This window comes from Lepidothrix coronata, unplaced genomic scaffold, assembly GCF_001604755.1.
Source record: "Lepidothrix coronata isolate B3197 unplaced genomic scaffold, Lepidothrix_coronata-1.0 Scaffold14, whole genome shotgun sequence".
Taxonomy (NCBI): Eukaryota; Metazoa; Chordata; class Aves; order Passeriformes; family Pipridae; genus Lepidothrix; species Lepidothrix coronata.
Window position 1 is genome coordinate 5,368,801 of NW_016690194.1, and position 15,555 is coordinate 5,384,355.

At 39.9% G+C, this 15,555-nt stretch overlaps 1 protein-coding gene across 3 annotated transcripts in view; it reads left to right on the forward strand.

The window, feature by feature from the left end:
- Positions 1 to 10,691, forward strand: part of NTRK2 (neurotrophic receptor tyrosine kinase 2) — a 200,456-nt gene extending 189,765 nt beyond the window's left edge. For all 3 annotated transcript variants that reach the window (XM_017806106.1, XM_017806105.1, XM_017806107.1), the window contains 2 exons: positions 4,364 to 4,522; positions 5,378 to 10,691. In XM_017806106.1, coding sequence (XP_017661595.1) covers positions 4,364 to 4,522; positions 5,378 to 5,563 — 345 coding nt within the window. In that variant the 3' untranslated portion in view covers positions 5,564 to 10,691. The remainder of the gene's footprint in view (positions 1 to 4,363; positions 4,523 to 5,377) is intronic.
- Positions 10,692 to 15,555: the final 4,864 nt, after the last annotated feature.

Consider the following 15,555-nt stretch of genomic DNA (forward strand, 5'->3'; position numbering starts at 1 on the left):
TTGCATTTCTTAAAGAAAATGTGGAAGGCATCCCTGTGAAGCACTCAGAACCTTTAAACTTTGGTCAGTGCAGTCATGTTTTCATTCATTGGTCCTTCTTGGAAAACCCCTTGTAGCCTTGCTAAGAGTCTGGCAACAACAGCAGAAAGGCACCCCACCTCTCTTCACTGCAGTTATGCACAACCCTGGGTGCTTGAACTCATCAGATAAAGATAAAAGAAACTCTCAACAGACTGGCAGTTTGTTTCAGGCATCCCGCAAACAGTTGTGTCAAGTTCCAAGCTTCAGTTCAAAAAGCTCTGAAGTACGTGCTTCATTTTAAACATACAACTAGCACAGCCCTTAATGCTTTTCTTAGCTGAGTGTTGACTCAGTAACCACTGATTTTTAATAGAAAAGGAAATGTGCATTTAGAAGAAGTGCCTTTAACCCTGACATGTGCTTTTGATGGGACTGAACTGAAATGGAAGGTGCTCTTAGACCACAGGTAGATTCACAGCCTGCCACAGGTGATGTTCAGTGTTGCACAGGTATCGTGTTTCATTGCAATGCCATCTGTCAAGAAGAGCACCCTGTGCAATACTTTTATTGATACTTTGAAAGGCAATAAATTCTCTCTTCAAAGAGATACTGAGGTGTTGGAAGTAACTTTGTCTAAAATGATTGATGCTAGCAGTGATAAAGATGGAGAGACCTCAGGACTTCTCAGTCCTGGTCAAGTCCTCTGTCTGATGAAGTCTCATGCCTTTGGGGACAGAAATGAACACCAGTCCAGGCAAGATCATGTGGGAAGAACACCAAAGAGCCCCGTGGCTTGTGCTTCTCTGTATTCTCAGTATCAACCCTAGCAAGTCAGTCTTGCTATGACTGCAAAGAGAGACAGCTAGGTGTGTTATGTTACAGATCAGTTGATCACAGAGCCATTATTTGGTGGCAGTTTATCATCATCACTCTAGAAATGTGTTGTTCATTTTCCTAAATGGCATCAGAAACTCAGCAGAGAGTCCTACCAAAAATACGTAGTGGATCTATAGTGAGAAACCATGGGAAAAGAGTGGTTGGGGTTTTTTTAAATGCTTTTTCAAAATCTCTTGATTTAAGATATGACAAATAAGAAAAAATAGAGACACATATTTTATTGTCTATAGCTTTCATTAATTTTTAAAGGAATGAGTCAAAGAAATTGATGAACAGAACCAATAGCAGAGGTTATATGATGAGCAGATCTAAGAGCCATTTTAATAATTGATGAGACCAAAAGGTCTCATCACTAACCATCTTTTAATGGCACTTACCCTTTATCTGGGTGTATGTGACTGCGTGTTTCTAAGGGTCTGACTTTTCTGACTTTCTAATGAAATACCTCTCAAGACAGGGGTAAAAGTGGTGGTTTGAAAGTGTTTGGTTGCCATGTCAGTTTAGGTTATGATAAGGTGGACGACTGAATATTTGCATCTCAGTGTGTTGGTGTGTTCAGACCCCACATCATTGAGGGACATCTCAGTCAAAGTTGATGAAAACTGCTGAAGCAAAGGAGCTTTACAGCCACTCTGTCTGCCAGACGGATAAACTATAACACAGACAAAAATGGGCCAAATCGAGAAAAGTACCGAAAAATTTTTATCTGTTCTCTGCCTATGAAGTGCATAGGAACAGGATCCCCTTTTTAATGGCTCTGAAGCCTGTGCACAGCAACCTGAATTGAGTCAGAAACAAATCCACAATGTAGCCAGGAACTGAAATCAGGAGCCTTGCCTTTCATTCAGCAACCTGTCAAAAAATACTCCTCCATCACTCATATGACATCTCATGTGGAGGGAAGAGAAGAGCCTAGATCAAGGGAAGCCAGTTGATGTAATCTTTTTGGATTTCAGTAAAGCTTTCAATACTGTCTCTCACAGGATGTTTCTGGACAGAACGCCCAGCACACAGCTGGATAAACACATCATGTACTGGGTGAGCAATTGACTCATGGGTCAAGCACAGAGGGTAATAGTGAATGGGGTAACATCAGACTGGTGACCTGTCACTAGTGGGGTTCCACAGGGCTCCATCTTGGGCCCTCTGCTCTTCAACATCTTCATAAATGACTTGGATGCAGGACTGGAAGGGACACTAAGCAAGTTTGCAGATGACACAAAACTCGAAGGAGCTATTGACTCCCTCGAAGGCAGGGAGGCCCTGCAGGGAGAGAGACCTCAACAAATGAGAGGACTGGGCAATCACCAACCAGATGGAAAGTGCTGGATTCTGCACCTGGGATGGGGCAACCCTGGATGTACCTACAGACTGGAGTTCTGGTCAATGACAAGTTGAATATGAGTCAGCAGTGCCCTGGCACCCAGAAGGGCCAACCGTGTCCTGGGGGCATCAGGCACAGCATCGCTAACCGGTCAAGGGAGGGGATTATTCCTCTCTGCTCTGCAGTGGTACAGCCTCACCTGGAATATTGCATGCAGTTTTGGGCACCACAATAGAAAATATTAAGCTCTTAGAGAGCATCCAAAGGAGGGCGACAAAGATGGTGAAGGGCCTTGAGGGGAAGCCGTATGAGGAGAGGCTGAGGTCACTTGGTGTGTTCAACCTGGAGAAGAGGAGACTGAGGGGAGACCTCACTGCAGTTACAACTTCCTTGTGAGGGGAAGAAGAGAGATAGGCACTGATCTCTTCTCTGCGGTGACCAGGGACAGGACCCAAGGGAACGGCCTGAAGTTGTGTCAGGGGAGGTTTAGGCTGGACAGTAGAAAAAGGTTCTCCACCCAGAGGGTGGTTGGGCACTGGAACAGGCTGCCCAGGAAAGAGGTCACAGCACTAAGCCTGGCAGAGTTCAAGAAGTGTTTGGATGATAATCTTAGGCACATGCTATGACTCTTGGGAATGGTCCTGTGCAAGGCTAAGGGTTAGACTCACTGATCCTTGTGTGTCCCTTCCAACTCAGTGTATTCTGTGATTCTGTGAAGTCTGTGAAAGTTTTAGCGTGACTTTCTGGTTCTGTGAAGTCAGTAGTAAGCATGGACTTGTGGCGATGCACAGGACAGGGTTGAGCTCTCAGAGCCATAGCTGCATTCAGTATGCTGTGCTAACACTGAGTTATTGACAAAAACCTGGAAATGCATGTTCTGTGTGATTTAAAAATAATGGGAACCCTGACTGAACTTCCATTGTAGTTTCCTTCCATTTGCTGTTTCAACATGAGAACAAAGAGGGCATTATTTATGCAACAAATGTAATGTCCCACAAAGAGAAATGATTTTAAATTGACAGAATTCTGAAAGTGCAAATATGGTTTCATAACTAAATATGTTTTCAGACAGGAAAGAGAGTTAATCAAGGTTAGATGTCCTTGAAAAAGCTTTCTTTTTTTTTTTTTTTAATTTTCCTTGGAAATATTCTCAGCTGTCATGATGCAAAAGTAATTAGCATATCTGTATATCTATGTCAGAATATCTCAGCAGTTACACTATTTTAAAAGAACTTGAGTGGATTTATTTAATGATGTGACCCAGTCAGAATGGTACATACCAGGAACAATAAATTTTTTAGGAGTTGAAAACAAGCAATTTTTTAAAATTTACATTAAGGTTAGGAAACCTAAGTTTAAGGACATGTAGCATTCTGGGAAGATTAAAAATGTTCTAAAATGTTCTAAATGTTCTAAAAGCCTTCAGAAAGGCCTTCAGTGAAGGTCCCATTCAACATGACTTGATTTTGGGCAGAGTTCATGTCTTACACATTGTTTATTATCAAGGGAATATATCCAAAGGACTATTAAAAAAAAAAAAAAGCTGTATTGTACTGCGTAGTTAATGAGGATCAAAATAATTTGATGCAATAACTGGGGAGCTTATCAACAGAAAATAACATTGCTTTATTCAGTCAAAATTAGGATATTAAACCATGTAAATCCAGTCCTACCATGCCATGCAGTGAGACCACTGTGTTTTCATGGATTTCAGTCGATGTCACTGAGTTTCTAGGAGAATCATGCAGTGTAGATTTCATTTAATGAATCTTTTTTAGTTTCTTGAGTTTAAAATGGAGAGTAAAACTGGTCTAATTTAAAATAGGTTGGTAGTGTGATATAGAGCTTCCTGTTCCTTGGGTAGGATGTACCAAGTAAACACTAAAGATTAGTTTGAATTTTACAAGTGTCTTTTGAGATTTTGAGAAACCTTTTGTGGTAATGATTGTTGCTGGGGGAGAAGAGTTTGGACCATGAATCTCCAGTTCTTTAAAGGTCCTTGAAGGAAATGTTACCATATGGGAAAAAAAGAAACCATGGATTCTCCTTATTTAGTGTCTTGGCACTTCCTTGTGAGGCTCTGATGCAACTATTTCTGACTCTTTCATTTGTTTTTCTCAGGTTGGAGGTCACACCATGCTGCCCATTCGTTGGATGCCTCCAGAGAGTATAATGTACAGGAAATTCACCACAGAAAGCGATGTCTGGAGCCTGGGAGTTGTATTATGGGAAATCTTTACTTACGGCAAACAACCATGGTATCAGCTCTCAAATAACGAGGTGTGTGTAATACATTCTCAAACTGCATTAGGAAAGCTGTCATGGTAACTGGTGGTGTTGCTTTTCTGGAGAAGGGACAGCAACAAATTTATTCAGTAAAGGCAAATACTATTATCAGGTATTGTCATGAACCATGTGATCAAATTTCTTCCTTTTCACCCTTTTCTGTCTTGAGTGGATGGAAGTAGTGTCCAAGCAGAGTGTCCAAGTAGAACTAGAATAGTTGGAATTTAGGTTTTTCTTTTGTATAGGATAGAGTCTGATCTGGGTATTAAAAAAGGCATGAAAAGGACATGAGGCAATGAAAAGAACCTTAGCTATCTCCTTAACAGTCGTATCATACATGATATTGTTGCAGAGTCTTTGTCTATAACCATTCTTGAATAGATTGAAGCAATCTAGATGTCTGTTGATTTCCAGGCAGTCAAAAGTAATCTTTTTCCAGAGATTAGCTATGGTGATACTCATAAATTTAAAGAGGGAGGGAGAGAAGGAGAGGCATTGAAGCTCTGTGTGAGCAGGTTGAAAATTTAGCCTCCTTCTGAGATGAGATGAGGTTGATAGATGGATACAGAGAGAAAGTATGGGATTAATTCCTAGCTATTGTGTGAAAGGGGCAACATGGGTGAACTTAATATGAGAAAAGTTATTGCTCCTTGACCACTTGAATTTAGTTATTTTTTCAGATCGCATAGTACTGCTCATGCATCTTACCTAGAAATGCAGCCCTTGACAGAGCAGGCTGTATGACCACCACCAGTGAGGCTACTGTAGTGATTAAAGTTAACTCTTGCATGGATGAACTCCATGTAGTTGGCACAGCTGTGCTGATCCTTTCCTTGTGCTTTCTTGTAGGTGATTGAGTGCATCACTCAGGGCCGAGTCCTGCAGCGACCTCGCACATGCCCAAAGGAAGTGTACGACTTGATGCTGGGCTGTTGGCAACGGGAGCCTCACATGAGGCTCAACATCAAAGAAATCCATTCCCTCCTTCAGAACTTGGCCAAGGCATCTCCAGTCTACTTGGATATTTTAGGCTAAAGTCTCCTAGCATTTCTTCTTCTGGGCTGCAGGAATGAATGTGTTCGACTACTGCTGAACTCCATTAAAATGTGTTCTTAACTTTGACAGTATCAATGACAAAGTTGCGGAGAAGCTTTCAAAGGGCAAGCAATGTGCACTTCTCCATCTGTAGACACAATATTGACTTTTTAGACATTACTGAGATGTATCTTCTCTCTCTCTCAGTTTCTATCTTTTTTTTCCTTCTCTCCTGTCTTTCTAATCAATTTGGCTTCTGCATTATTGTAACTCTGCATAGACAAAGGCCTTAAAAACCTGATCTGTTATATCAGCAGACTCTTCAGTTTGCCCACCACAACTGACAATGCCTTGTTGTATTCATGCCTTTGATGTGGATGAAAAAAAGGGAAAAATATATTTGACTAAAACTTTGTGATTTCTGCAGTACAGCTACTGGGAGTTTCTATGGATTCACCTCATTTTTTTGCTTTGGCCTGTGGGTGGAAAAAGAAGACTGGTGTTCTCTACATGAAGAATGTTCTTTGCAGAGATAAAGCCAGATGGAAAGAAGACATTCTTGTGTGATACACTGTCTGGAGGAACTTGAGAATCAGGTGGCATTCAACCCTACAAGAAAACACTGAAATGATTTGATAGAAGGCAATAGGGGATCTAGCAATTTCCCTGAAGAATCTTTCTGAGGACTAAAAGGATTGTTTAAGGAGGTGCTTTGCCAGCACCATTCATTGCCAGAATCAAGTAAAATGAAAAAAGATGCTGCCTGCACTGCACACAGTTGTGTTACAACACGATAAACTAAACACATGCCCTTATTTTGTCTACTGCTAGGATAATGTCATGCCACTGGTGTAAAAATGTTCTCCAGATAGTCTTTTTTAGTAAAGGCTGAAGCTGTACAGTATTAATTTTATGATCACATGCTGAAATTAAGGGTTTTGATAAGATAGGATGAGCTATAGATGCTGGGGCAGATATATCTTATACTATGCTTGTCCAGCAGCATATTCCTTCCTTCCTTAATCCCTTTCTTTTTTTTTTAACCATGCAATTAAAACTGTGCATGGTCTTTGTCAATTAATGCCCTTTGTGCAGAAACGATCACTCATCTTGTAGTACACCCTAGTAGGCATAGCAAACTCATAACAATATTTCATTAGTAGGGGCTAATGGAGGACATTAGCCATGTTAAAATGCCTTTACAATGTTATAGATACTATAGGCTGATATAACATGAATAATCTAAAGCACGGAGATCACTGGTTATGTTTGAGACATAGCAGGGGATAAAGATCTCTAGAGAAAACAAATTACTTTGTTGTTATGGCTTGCTATTCAGAGTGCAAATATTCTGAGCTAAGCGCCATGTTTGTATTGGTACTATTGCTGTCATAACCAACATCCACACTTTCTTAAATAATTTATTTTTGTTTGGGTTGGCACTGTATATGTACAACATTTGCATGGCCACTGTGTTGATGACAGCTGCATGGGCATACTTGTTGTTTTTCAAACTAGAAGTTGACAATTTGAAATTTAGAGTTAGGATTATTTTTAATATAAATTCTTACAAATGAAAACCTACCTTACCTATTCCTCAAGACTTTTGCCTCCCTCTGTGAGGGGGCATTATTGCAAAAAAGTGATCTTTCTTTCCATTTTCTCTTTTTATTATTTCTTATTGATATGAGCCAGATCAAAATAGTTCATCTTCGTGTTGGGGATATTTTATTTAATAAATTAAGCATTTTATTTTTGTAAGTGTTCCCATAGAACATTTAATATATAATTTGCTTGCATGTATTATTTATTGAGGCACTTCAAGTTTTTCCTTCAGAAGCTTTTAGAGCTAGCTTATAAAGATTCTGAACATTTTCAGAAGAAGATAGTTCACTGGACACTGATGAAGTTTTACCCTTCTCAATGTCATTGAAAAGGCAGCATTACAAATAAACATGACAGTGTAACTATAAAGCCATACTCAGTATTTCTTTAATAAACTAGATGTTATTTCTTAACACTACTGAACTGGAAACACATAAAAAGCCAGAGGAAGATTCCTACAAAATGGGCCTTAAGATTTTATCTAGACTGTCTTGGAAGTTCTCACAGAAAACTAGATAAAGACTGAGCATCCGCTGAAACCCATTCTCTTGAGAAAATGAATGTTATGTTTTAAAGGAATTTGAAAATTATTTTCAAAATAACAGTGGTGGAAAAGAAAGATACCAGAGTCCTCTCTTACTGTGCAGTGGGAGGAGGATGCAGGTGGTGGAGAGGGCTGCTAAGTTTCTACCTGCATATTCTGTCTTAGTGTCTTTTGAGCTGAAGAAAAAGGCATCTGAGATGATGCTTCTACTGGAAAACAGGCTCCAGCCCAAAAGCAAGCACGTGTGTTTTGCAAGCACTGAAAGAATGTATACCAAAAATAACCACAAAACCCTGAAAATACACTTAGTGGCATCTTCTTTTTGATTTACTAGTGAGAATAAATTTTAGAGTCATTTCAGAGAATAAATAGTATTAGAAAGCATTGTGCAATAACATAGCAGTATGTTAAACTCCTAAAGGACCAAATGTTCTACAGAGCCACCAGTATGGTTAACCTTGACCTATATCCTTAATGTTCTTGATAGTGCATAAAATGTATAATCACAGTAAAAAGCTATAAACTGTAGCTATACATAGTTTGCGTTTGTTCATGAAAAGGTGGGTAAATGTAGCAGAATGAGCAGAGAAGAGGAAGAAATAAATGAAGGGTGAGTATATGTGCATATTCATCATGCTTGCACTGTCAGGTAAATTGTGTACACAGTAAATATGACAATCAGGCTCATTTAAAAAGTCTTTCTGAACTGTGTTATGAACTGATCATATATATAATATATATAATATATCTGTGTTTGCATATGGCATATATATATACACACACATAGCATATACATGTATGCCTATGTCTGTTGTATTTTATTTATATATGTGCAGACATGCATGCACATTATGTATGGGCTGTGTGTATATGTATAAATTTACATACACTTATGTTATTACAAATTATGATTAGAGTGCTATTAATAAATTGAAAAAGTCTGCTGAGCAACCAAATTTTTTTCTTTTGATATTTCTTTTTCTATGTTTGTAAGATTCAACTTTCTAACTGGTGTGCAGCAGAGGCAGTGCTAGAATGCCAGAGATCCAACAACAAGCACTTTTCTTCCCAGATGATTGCATAAAAACATTTCTTCCATTCCCATCTCACTTGTTGATTTCTCACAGTGAAATGAGCAGACAAGCTTCCAAGCTCAGAAAACAAAGTTTGTTTTACTCTCATTTCTGGGTTTGTGCTACTCTTGTTTTATTTCCTAGAATAATGGTGCAACTCCATTGGCATTTTATACTTGTCTTCAGTAACAAAATGATTCCACGAATGAGCTGGACTGTTCAAACTGCAACATGACTTGTAAAAGAAGGAGAACACCAACATTCAGAATCAATAACAGTAGAATTCACCGCACTGTGTCCTTCACTCTCAGTAGATCCATGGAACTTAGAAGTGGCCATAGAGAACAGATAACTGTAAAGCAACAGCACCCTATGATGCCTGATGGACTGTACCCTCTTTAAAAGGACTGCATTCATTTTGACCTATAAAACAATATATCTATATATTGTCTACAGTTTAATAAGTAACTTCTTATTTTTCTCTTCTTCTTTCTTTTTTGTCCTTTTTTGTTATTTCTTTATTACTTTTTTACTTCTCTTTTTCTGACCTTCCTTTTCTCCTTCTTTCCTTCTTTTATATTTTCCTTTCTCCTTTCACTCTCTTTCTCTCACTGCACCCTCTCCACCTTTATAAGAGATAATGGTTGATGTAGACTTTTACAAAACACTTTAAAAAGAAATTAAATAACCCGATAAAATTATTAGATCACTGGATGACTAAGCTATAATGCATATATACTAGAACAAGTCCGTGTTTGGTTTGTTGCAGCCTGTAACTGAATTTCAAATACTGCTATAAAACATGAGGAAGAGGAATGGGGAGGGACTGGGAAGCAAGGTCAGGATTTCTAGGTTTTGATAGCACAGGAAGTTGTATTTTCATGTTGTGAGGGCTGGGATAAGCCACTGCTGCTTTGAATAAAAGGTCCTTTAGAGCCGTAGTTTAAACACCTTTATTTGTGTGGGGTGGGGAGATGTGCTACATTCATCACAAACGTGATGGAAAAAAAAAGCTACACGTTGCAGGGAAAACACTGTGAAATTCACAATGGTAACCAAGTGACTATTCTGCCATCTTTTTAACATATGACTCAGGAGAAGAAATGGGAAATGATGAGTGTGTTATTTTTCTGTCTATGCATTCTGGACAAGGTCTGTGGGGATTTTTTGTTTGCTTGTACAAGGTTCTGAGAGATAACCGGCTGATGTTTTATAAACAGTGAATACTTCGAGCAAGGATTGTAAAAGCTGCCAGTAATGAGGCCGTTGTTCGGAATATGTGAGAAAACAGAGAACAAATCAAATCTTTCTAGAGGCCTAATTCTTGCAGCTTATATGTGTCTTTCTGTAACTTAAAGAAAAGCAGCTAAGAATATTTTATATACAAGTAATTTAATTCAACATTGATGTTTAATTGAATCACCAACAGAGAATCAATTAATTATGAAATTTTTGTCCCTGCCCTGCTCTCCACCTATACTTTATGTATATATATTTCTAGATATCACTCTCTTTGTCACTTAAAGTAAAGAGGAAGATATCTACATACAAATATAAATCTCTATATTGTCACCAAACTGTGACCTGGTGTGTAGAGCTATCTTTCTCCTTTTATTTTTCTTTTTTTTTATTTAATGTGATGTCTCCGTGGAAATATTTAGTGGTTCTTGTTTTGCAGTTTGTTACGAATAGTCATTGCTTTAAAACTTTCATTGCATCTTGGCTGATTTCAAAGTGATGCCTAGATATCAGTGTTAAAAGTTTTGTTTGTGAATCATGTGATCAGCTTCTCTCAACATGACATGGAAAGTCTCTTGTATTACAGTGTATTTAATAAAAATGATGTCTTACAATAAACAGTGTCATCCAAAAGAAAGATAAAATGGTTACTTTAAAACACTAAAAATTTCATTAAGTGTTGTGTGCTATTTTCTGTTGTTTGGATGGCTTTGTTTACCTCCGTTCTTTTTAAAAAGGATGAGATTAAGGAAAACTTTGGTATGCTTATAAAGGTGGCATGTTTGCCCTCTAAAGAAAAAAAAGGTCGCTGAACTCATAATTCATGAAGGAAGAGACCCATAGTAATAGGGCACAGGAACAGTCAGTCTGATGGCAGTCTCAGTTTTTTTAGTCCTTGTTTTCCAACTGAAGATCCTATTTGAATGCTTATTCATTTGGACAGCTGGCAGCAAAACCCAGTTTATCTTCTAGCAGAAGCAGGCCTTCAGGTATTTTCTGACTCTTTCCTAAAAGTATTCCTCAAACCACAGCCATGTTAAAAATGTAGTTTGTTCTTTTTAACTCATGTCAATCTAGAATAAATATATTCTGAACAAATATATATAATAGCATTAAATCCAAGTCCTTAAAGAACATAATTAGGATTCATAACGTGGAGTGTTTAAGCATCTGTGGGGAGGTTCAACAACCTGATTAAAGATCCCTCCACAAGCTGTTGATCTAAACCAAACCCTTCAAGGTCAGAATAAAACAATGTAAGAGCCACTTTACAAATGCATGTGCTTCCTTCTGTCAAGAGACCTCTCCAAGATGGAGGCTTTAAGCACTCAAAAAGTCAAAGGAAAATAATCCGCTGAGAAGAAGCCTCAGCATAAAGTCTGTTCAAAACTGAAAATATGGTTGGACCACACTAAAAAATATTTATTGGCAGTTCATATTTATGCAGGAACTTAGAAATGCCGTATCTGTTTTCATGGTAAAATCTGGATGCCTTTCTGGACTCAATGGGTTGTTGCCATCCCAAAATGAAACACCTTGCTGCAGGCAACTGGTTGCAATGAAGTATGTTTGTCAGCAGCAAGAGCTTCAGAAATGCACAGTACTGAACCCGTGTAAGCATCGTCCTGCAGTCCCAGCAACACGGGCACAACAGCCTGCACACCCTCCCTACCATTCTTTTTCCCCAGGGATTTTTAAGGCTAGGGGCACATAGCTGCAGCAGGGACAGGACACTGCCACTCCTCATGGCTGCTTTGTGCTACAAGACACAAAGACACATGACCTATCAGGGTCCATGGGCCTCCTCAGCAGTACACTCAGAATTTTTTCAGCATTGTAACAGGGCAGGCAAGTACCTCTCTTCTGCAGTGCAGCCTCCTCAGTACTCAAGTTTGAGTTTCTCTCCCCAGCAGCCATCCTGCCTGCCTGCAGAGTCCCATAGCTCCTTCGAGCTCCTACCAATGGGCCCTTGGGCAAGCAAGAGGTGTTGATACACTGATACCCTGCTCATCTCTAGTTGAGGGAGGAAAGTTTTGTGTGTTCTGCCTTTCGCACCTGGGTGCGTGTGGCCCTGCAGCATGCACAGAGCAGAGGCTCAGTTTAAAAGCAATGATTGGTGCCATTTTTATTGCCTTCTATTCACTGCAGCTGTAAGGGTAAGGCTTCATAAGAGGCTAGGGGAAGACTAATGAGGCTGATGAGCTTACTGATGCTCCCAAAACATGTCGGACTTGGTAGCCTCTTTAAGGTCACTTGTGCACAGCTCAGAAATAGCCTTCCATGGCCTCAGCATCCAAAGACCTGTCAGCTCACCTGTGCCAGCCATCTGCATAAAATCCAGAGAGAGTTGTGAAGGACCAAGCATGTCAGCAAGGAATATGCAATACAAGTCCTGTACCTGCTTCTGGTACGTCTCAACAAACTTCTACAATTGATTTCCTGATGAAGAAGTCATATAACTGGACAATCATCTTGATCACTGTATTACTTTAAAAGTGATTCACAGTGCCTGCTGATTACTCTAATTAGTGTTTTTTAATGGGAGTTCTCTACCAACCTGCACTTCAGGAAGTCTTCCATCATCCCCACATCACCATCGGCCAATCAGAGCTCAAATCAGTCCAGCAGTTTAGTTACCTAGGTAGCCTCATCTCCTCAGATGGTAAGATTGACGGGGAGATAGACAACAGGTTAGCAAAAGCATATAGTGCTTTTGGAAAACTCCATAAAAGAGTATGGTATAATAAACACTTGAAGAAAAGTACCAAGATCAGTGTTTATAAAGCCATAATGCTATCTTATCTTATATGGTTCCGAATCATGGGTCATTTACCACCACCACCTGCATCTCCTAGAACACTTCCATCAACGCTGTCTCCATACAATCCTAAACATTCACTGGTCAGATTATGTGACCAATACATCTGTTCTAGAACAAGCAGCAGTCACAAGTATTGAGGCCATGTTGCTGAGAACACAGTTGCGTTGGGCAGGACACATCTCCAGGATGAAGGACCACCGCCTCCCTAAGATCTTGCTTTATGGTGAACTTGCCACCAACTGCCACAAGAGAGGAGCCCCAAAGAGAAGATACAAGGACTCCCTGAAACAACATCTCAGCCTTGGCCATATTGATCAACATCACTGGTCTACTCTGGCCTCCAGTCGGGAGGCCTGGAGACACACCATCTGTAACGCTGCTGTTTCCTTTGAGAATGCATGCAGGATCACTCTTGAGGAGAAAAGACAACACAGAAAGAATCATGTCTTGCAGAATATACCACCTAAGGAATATATTGCTGTGCCTTTTGCAGTCGGATATGTCTATCTCGAATTGGCCTCATTAGCCACCAGCGTGCTTGTAACAAACGTGGATAGAGCCTTCCTAAATCTCTGTTTGCAAAGCCTAGCCATGATTTTTAATGGCTATAAAAATTTGTTTTTAAAAAGTGAGAAAGTTTATGTTACAAAAAAGACTTTTGGCCCTATAAAGGACAAAAAACATCTTGGAGGTACTTAGGACAGGGTTAGGCAGGGTCTACTAAACCAGCTCACAGGTTTGATTACCAAAGCAGCTTATTAGTATTTGTCATAAACCATTGTTCTGGCAGGCAAGATCTCATGCAAGAAAGAATAATATTTGAAGTAATCACCTGAAGAATTACCCAACTCATTTCTATGCTAAGAGCCCTGTGCTTCAACCTCTTGAGCATGGATTACTCTGGACAAGACATAACAGAGTTCCTTCAACAACTCATGCCTTTTGAGAGTTGAGAGTTGAAGATTTTAGGGGTTGGGTGTATTTTTATCAGTGATGCAATGAAGAATCCTAATAAAAAAGACCATAAGCAGAACAACAGTAGAGTGGAAAAATAATTGCTTTACTTTCTTGAACTGATAATAACATCATGCAAACAAATGTACTATCACAAGTTATAATAATTCGAGCTAAAACTCAGCCTAGACTACAGATTAATAAGAATGCTCAGAACAGAATAGCTTGTGCTCTTTCTGGCTGGTGTCTGTATTAAATTTGATACAAGGGAAGAAGAGACAACTGGGGAAGATCAGAGAGTAAGTGTGCAAAACCTTGTTTAAAATGTACTGTAAACATTAGACGCGTAGCTTTACTGTCTCAGTGTCTGACAAATAAAACAGATACTTGGCAAATTATTTACACAAATTTTAGCACTTCCAATATGGAAGACTTTTCTAAGCCTAGCAGTTCTTTGTTATGATACAATGACTGTTGGAAGGTCTAGGTCTGCCACTCTATTATGCTGATTTTTGCCTTTTTTTTTCTTCTGAAACAGTTCATTTAAATACATAAAAAGTAATACTGCTGTTCACTGTGTTACAGCACGGACAGAACCAACTTCAGGGTTCATTAACCTGAGTTCTCAGGAGGCCCAGTTAGAAACTGTTGGGAATGACTCAGTAATTTATTGATGATTAGCAGAGAATGGGAATATTGATTGACACAGGTAACTCCCAGGGTAGGGTCCTGCTCAGGGTAACCCAGATCAGTCTTTGGAAGGTTGAAGCTGCAGCAGAAATGACAAGGCCTTTATCACCTTCTTCACAGTGTGAAGCCAATTTACAGCTGGTTTATGATAGCTGATCAAAGGGGAAAAACTCTCTTTAGCACTTTTCTGTTGCCCTTTTAGCCAGTGCTACTGGCCCTGGACCTGGATAACATTTAATTTGAAGCTCTTTTCTTCCCCAGCATGCATTGCCAGGTCAGAACCTTCCAATCTGGAAGCAGACAGTTCCTTGCCAGTTGTTTTTGCACATGTAAGTGTCCTCTAATTTCTGTGCCCTGCAGAGCCAGCAGATGCTCTCAATATGTGTGAGGGCAGGTGAACCGTGTATTTATTCCATGCAACAGAGAGGAGGAAAAACATAAAAGTGGGAGGCAGTCCAGCCTACAAAGTGGACAGAAGCTGAACTTGGGCCATAAACAGTGCTGAGAGCCCGTGGTATCTACTGAGGAGCAATATGGGAACATCTCAGCACACTCATGTCTTATCCTCCAAGACAGATGTTTACCCCTTCCATCATGCCCTGAAGTATGTAAGGGATAGAACAGCTGCATAGGTGTCCCCAGAGGGGAGAGCACAGCCTTGGCTCCCCACCCTCGTGTGACTTCTGGGCACAGTTCTGGCAAACAAAAAGTCCTTGTCCTCAAGTTCCTGAACTGATTTGGTTTCTGCATGTCCACATCCTGATAGAGATGATGATTCCCTTTCACTGATGAAGGCTGAGCCCAGTGCTAACAATAAGTCTCTATCAGTCTGTGGTGAGTCAGTGCAGTCCCATGAGATGCTTGTGGAGGTGGTGTGGTGTATCTCTAACATGAGAAGGGTGTGCATGGCTGTGGTTAGCCTGAAACCTGTAATCCTCCTTGGCTCTTTCCTGTGGCCTCTATATCATCCCAGGGCTGAGACTGGAGAGAGGGAAGGAGGGAGGAGCACACGTTGACTGAGGTAGACAAAGGCCTCAGCATGCAATTGTCTTGATCTTAGACGAGT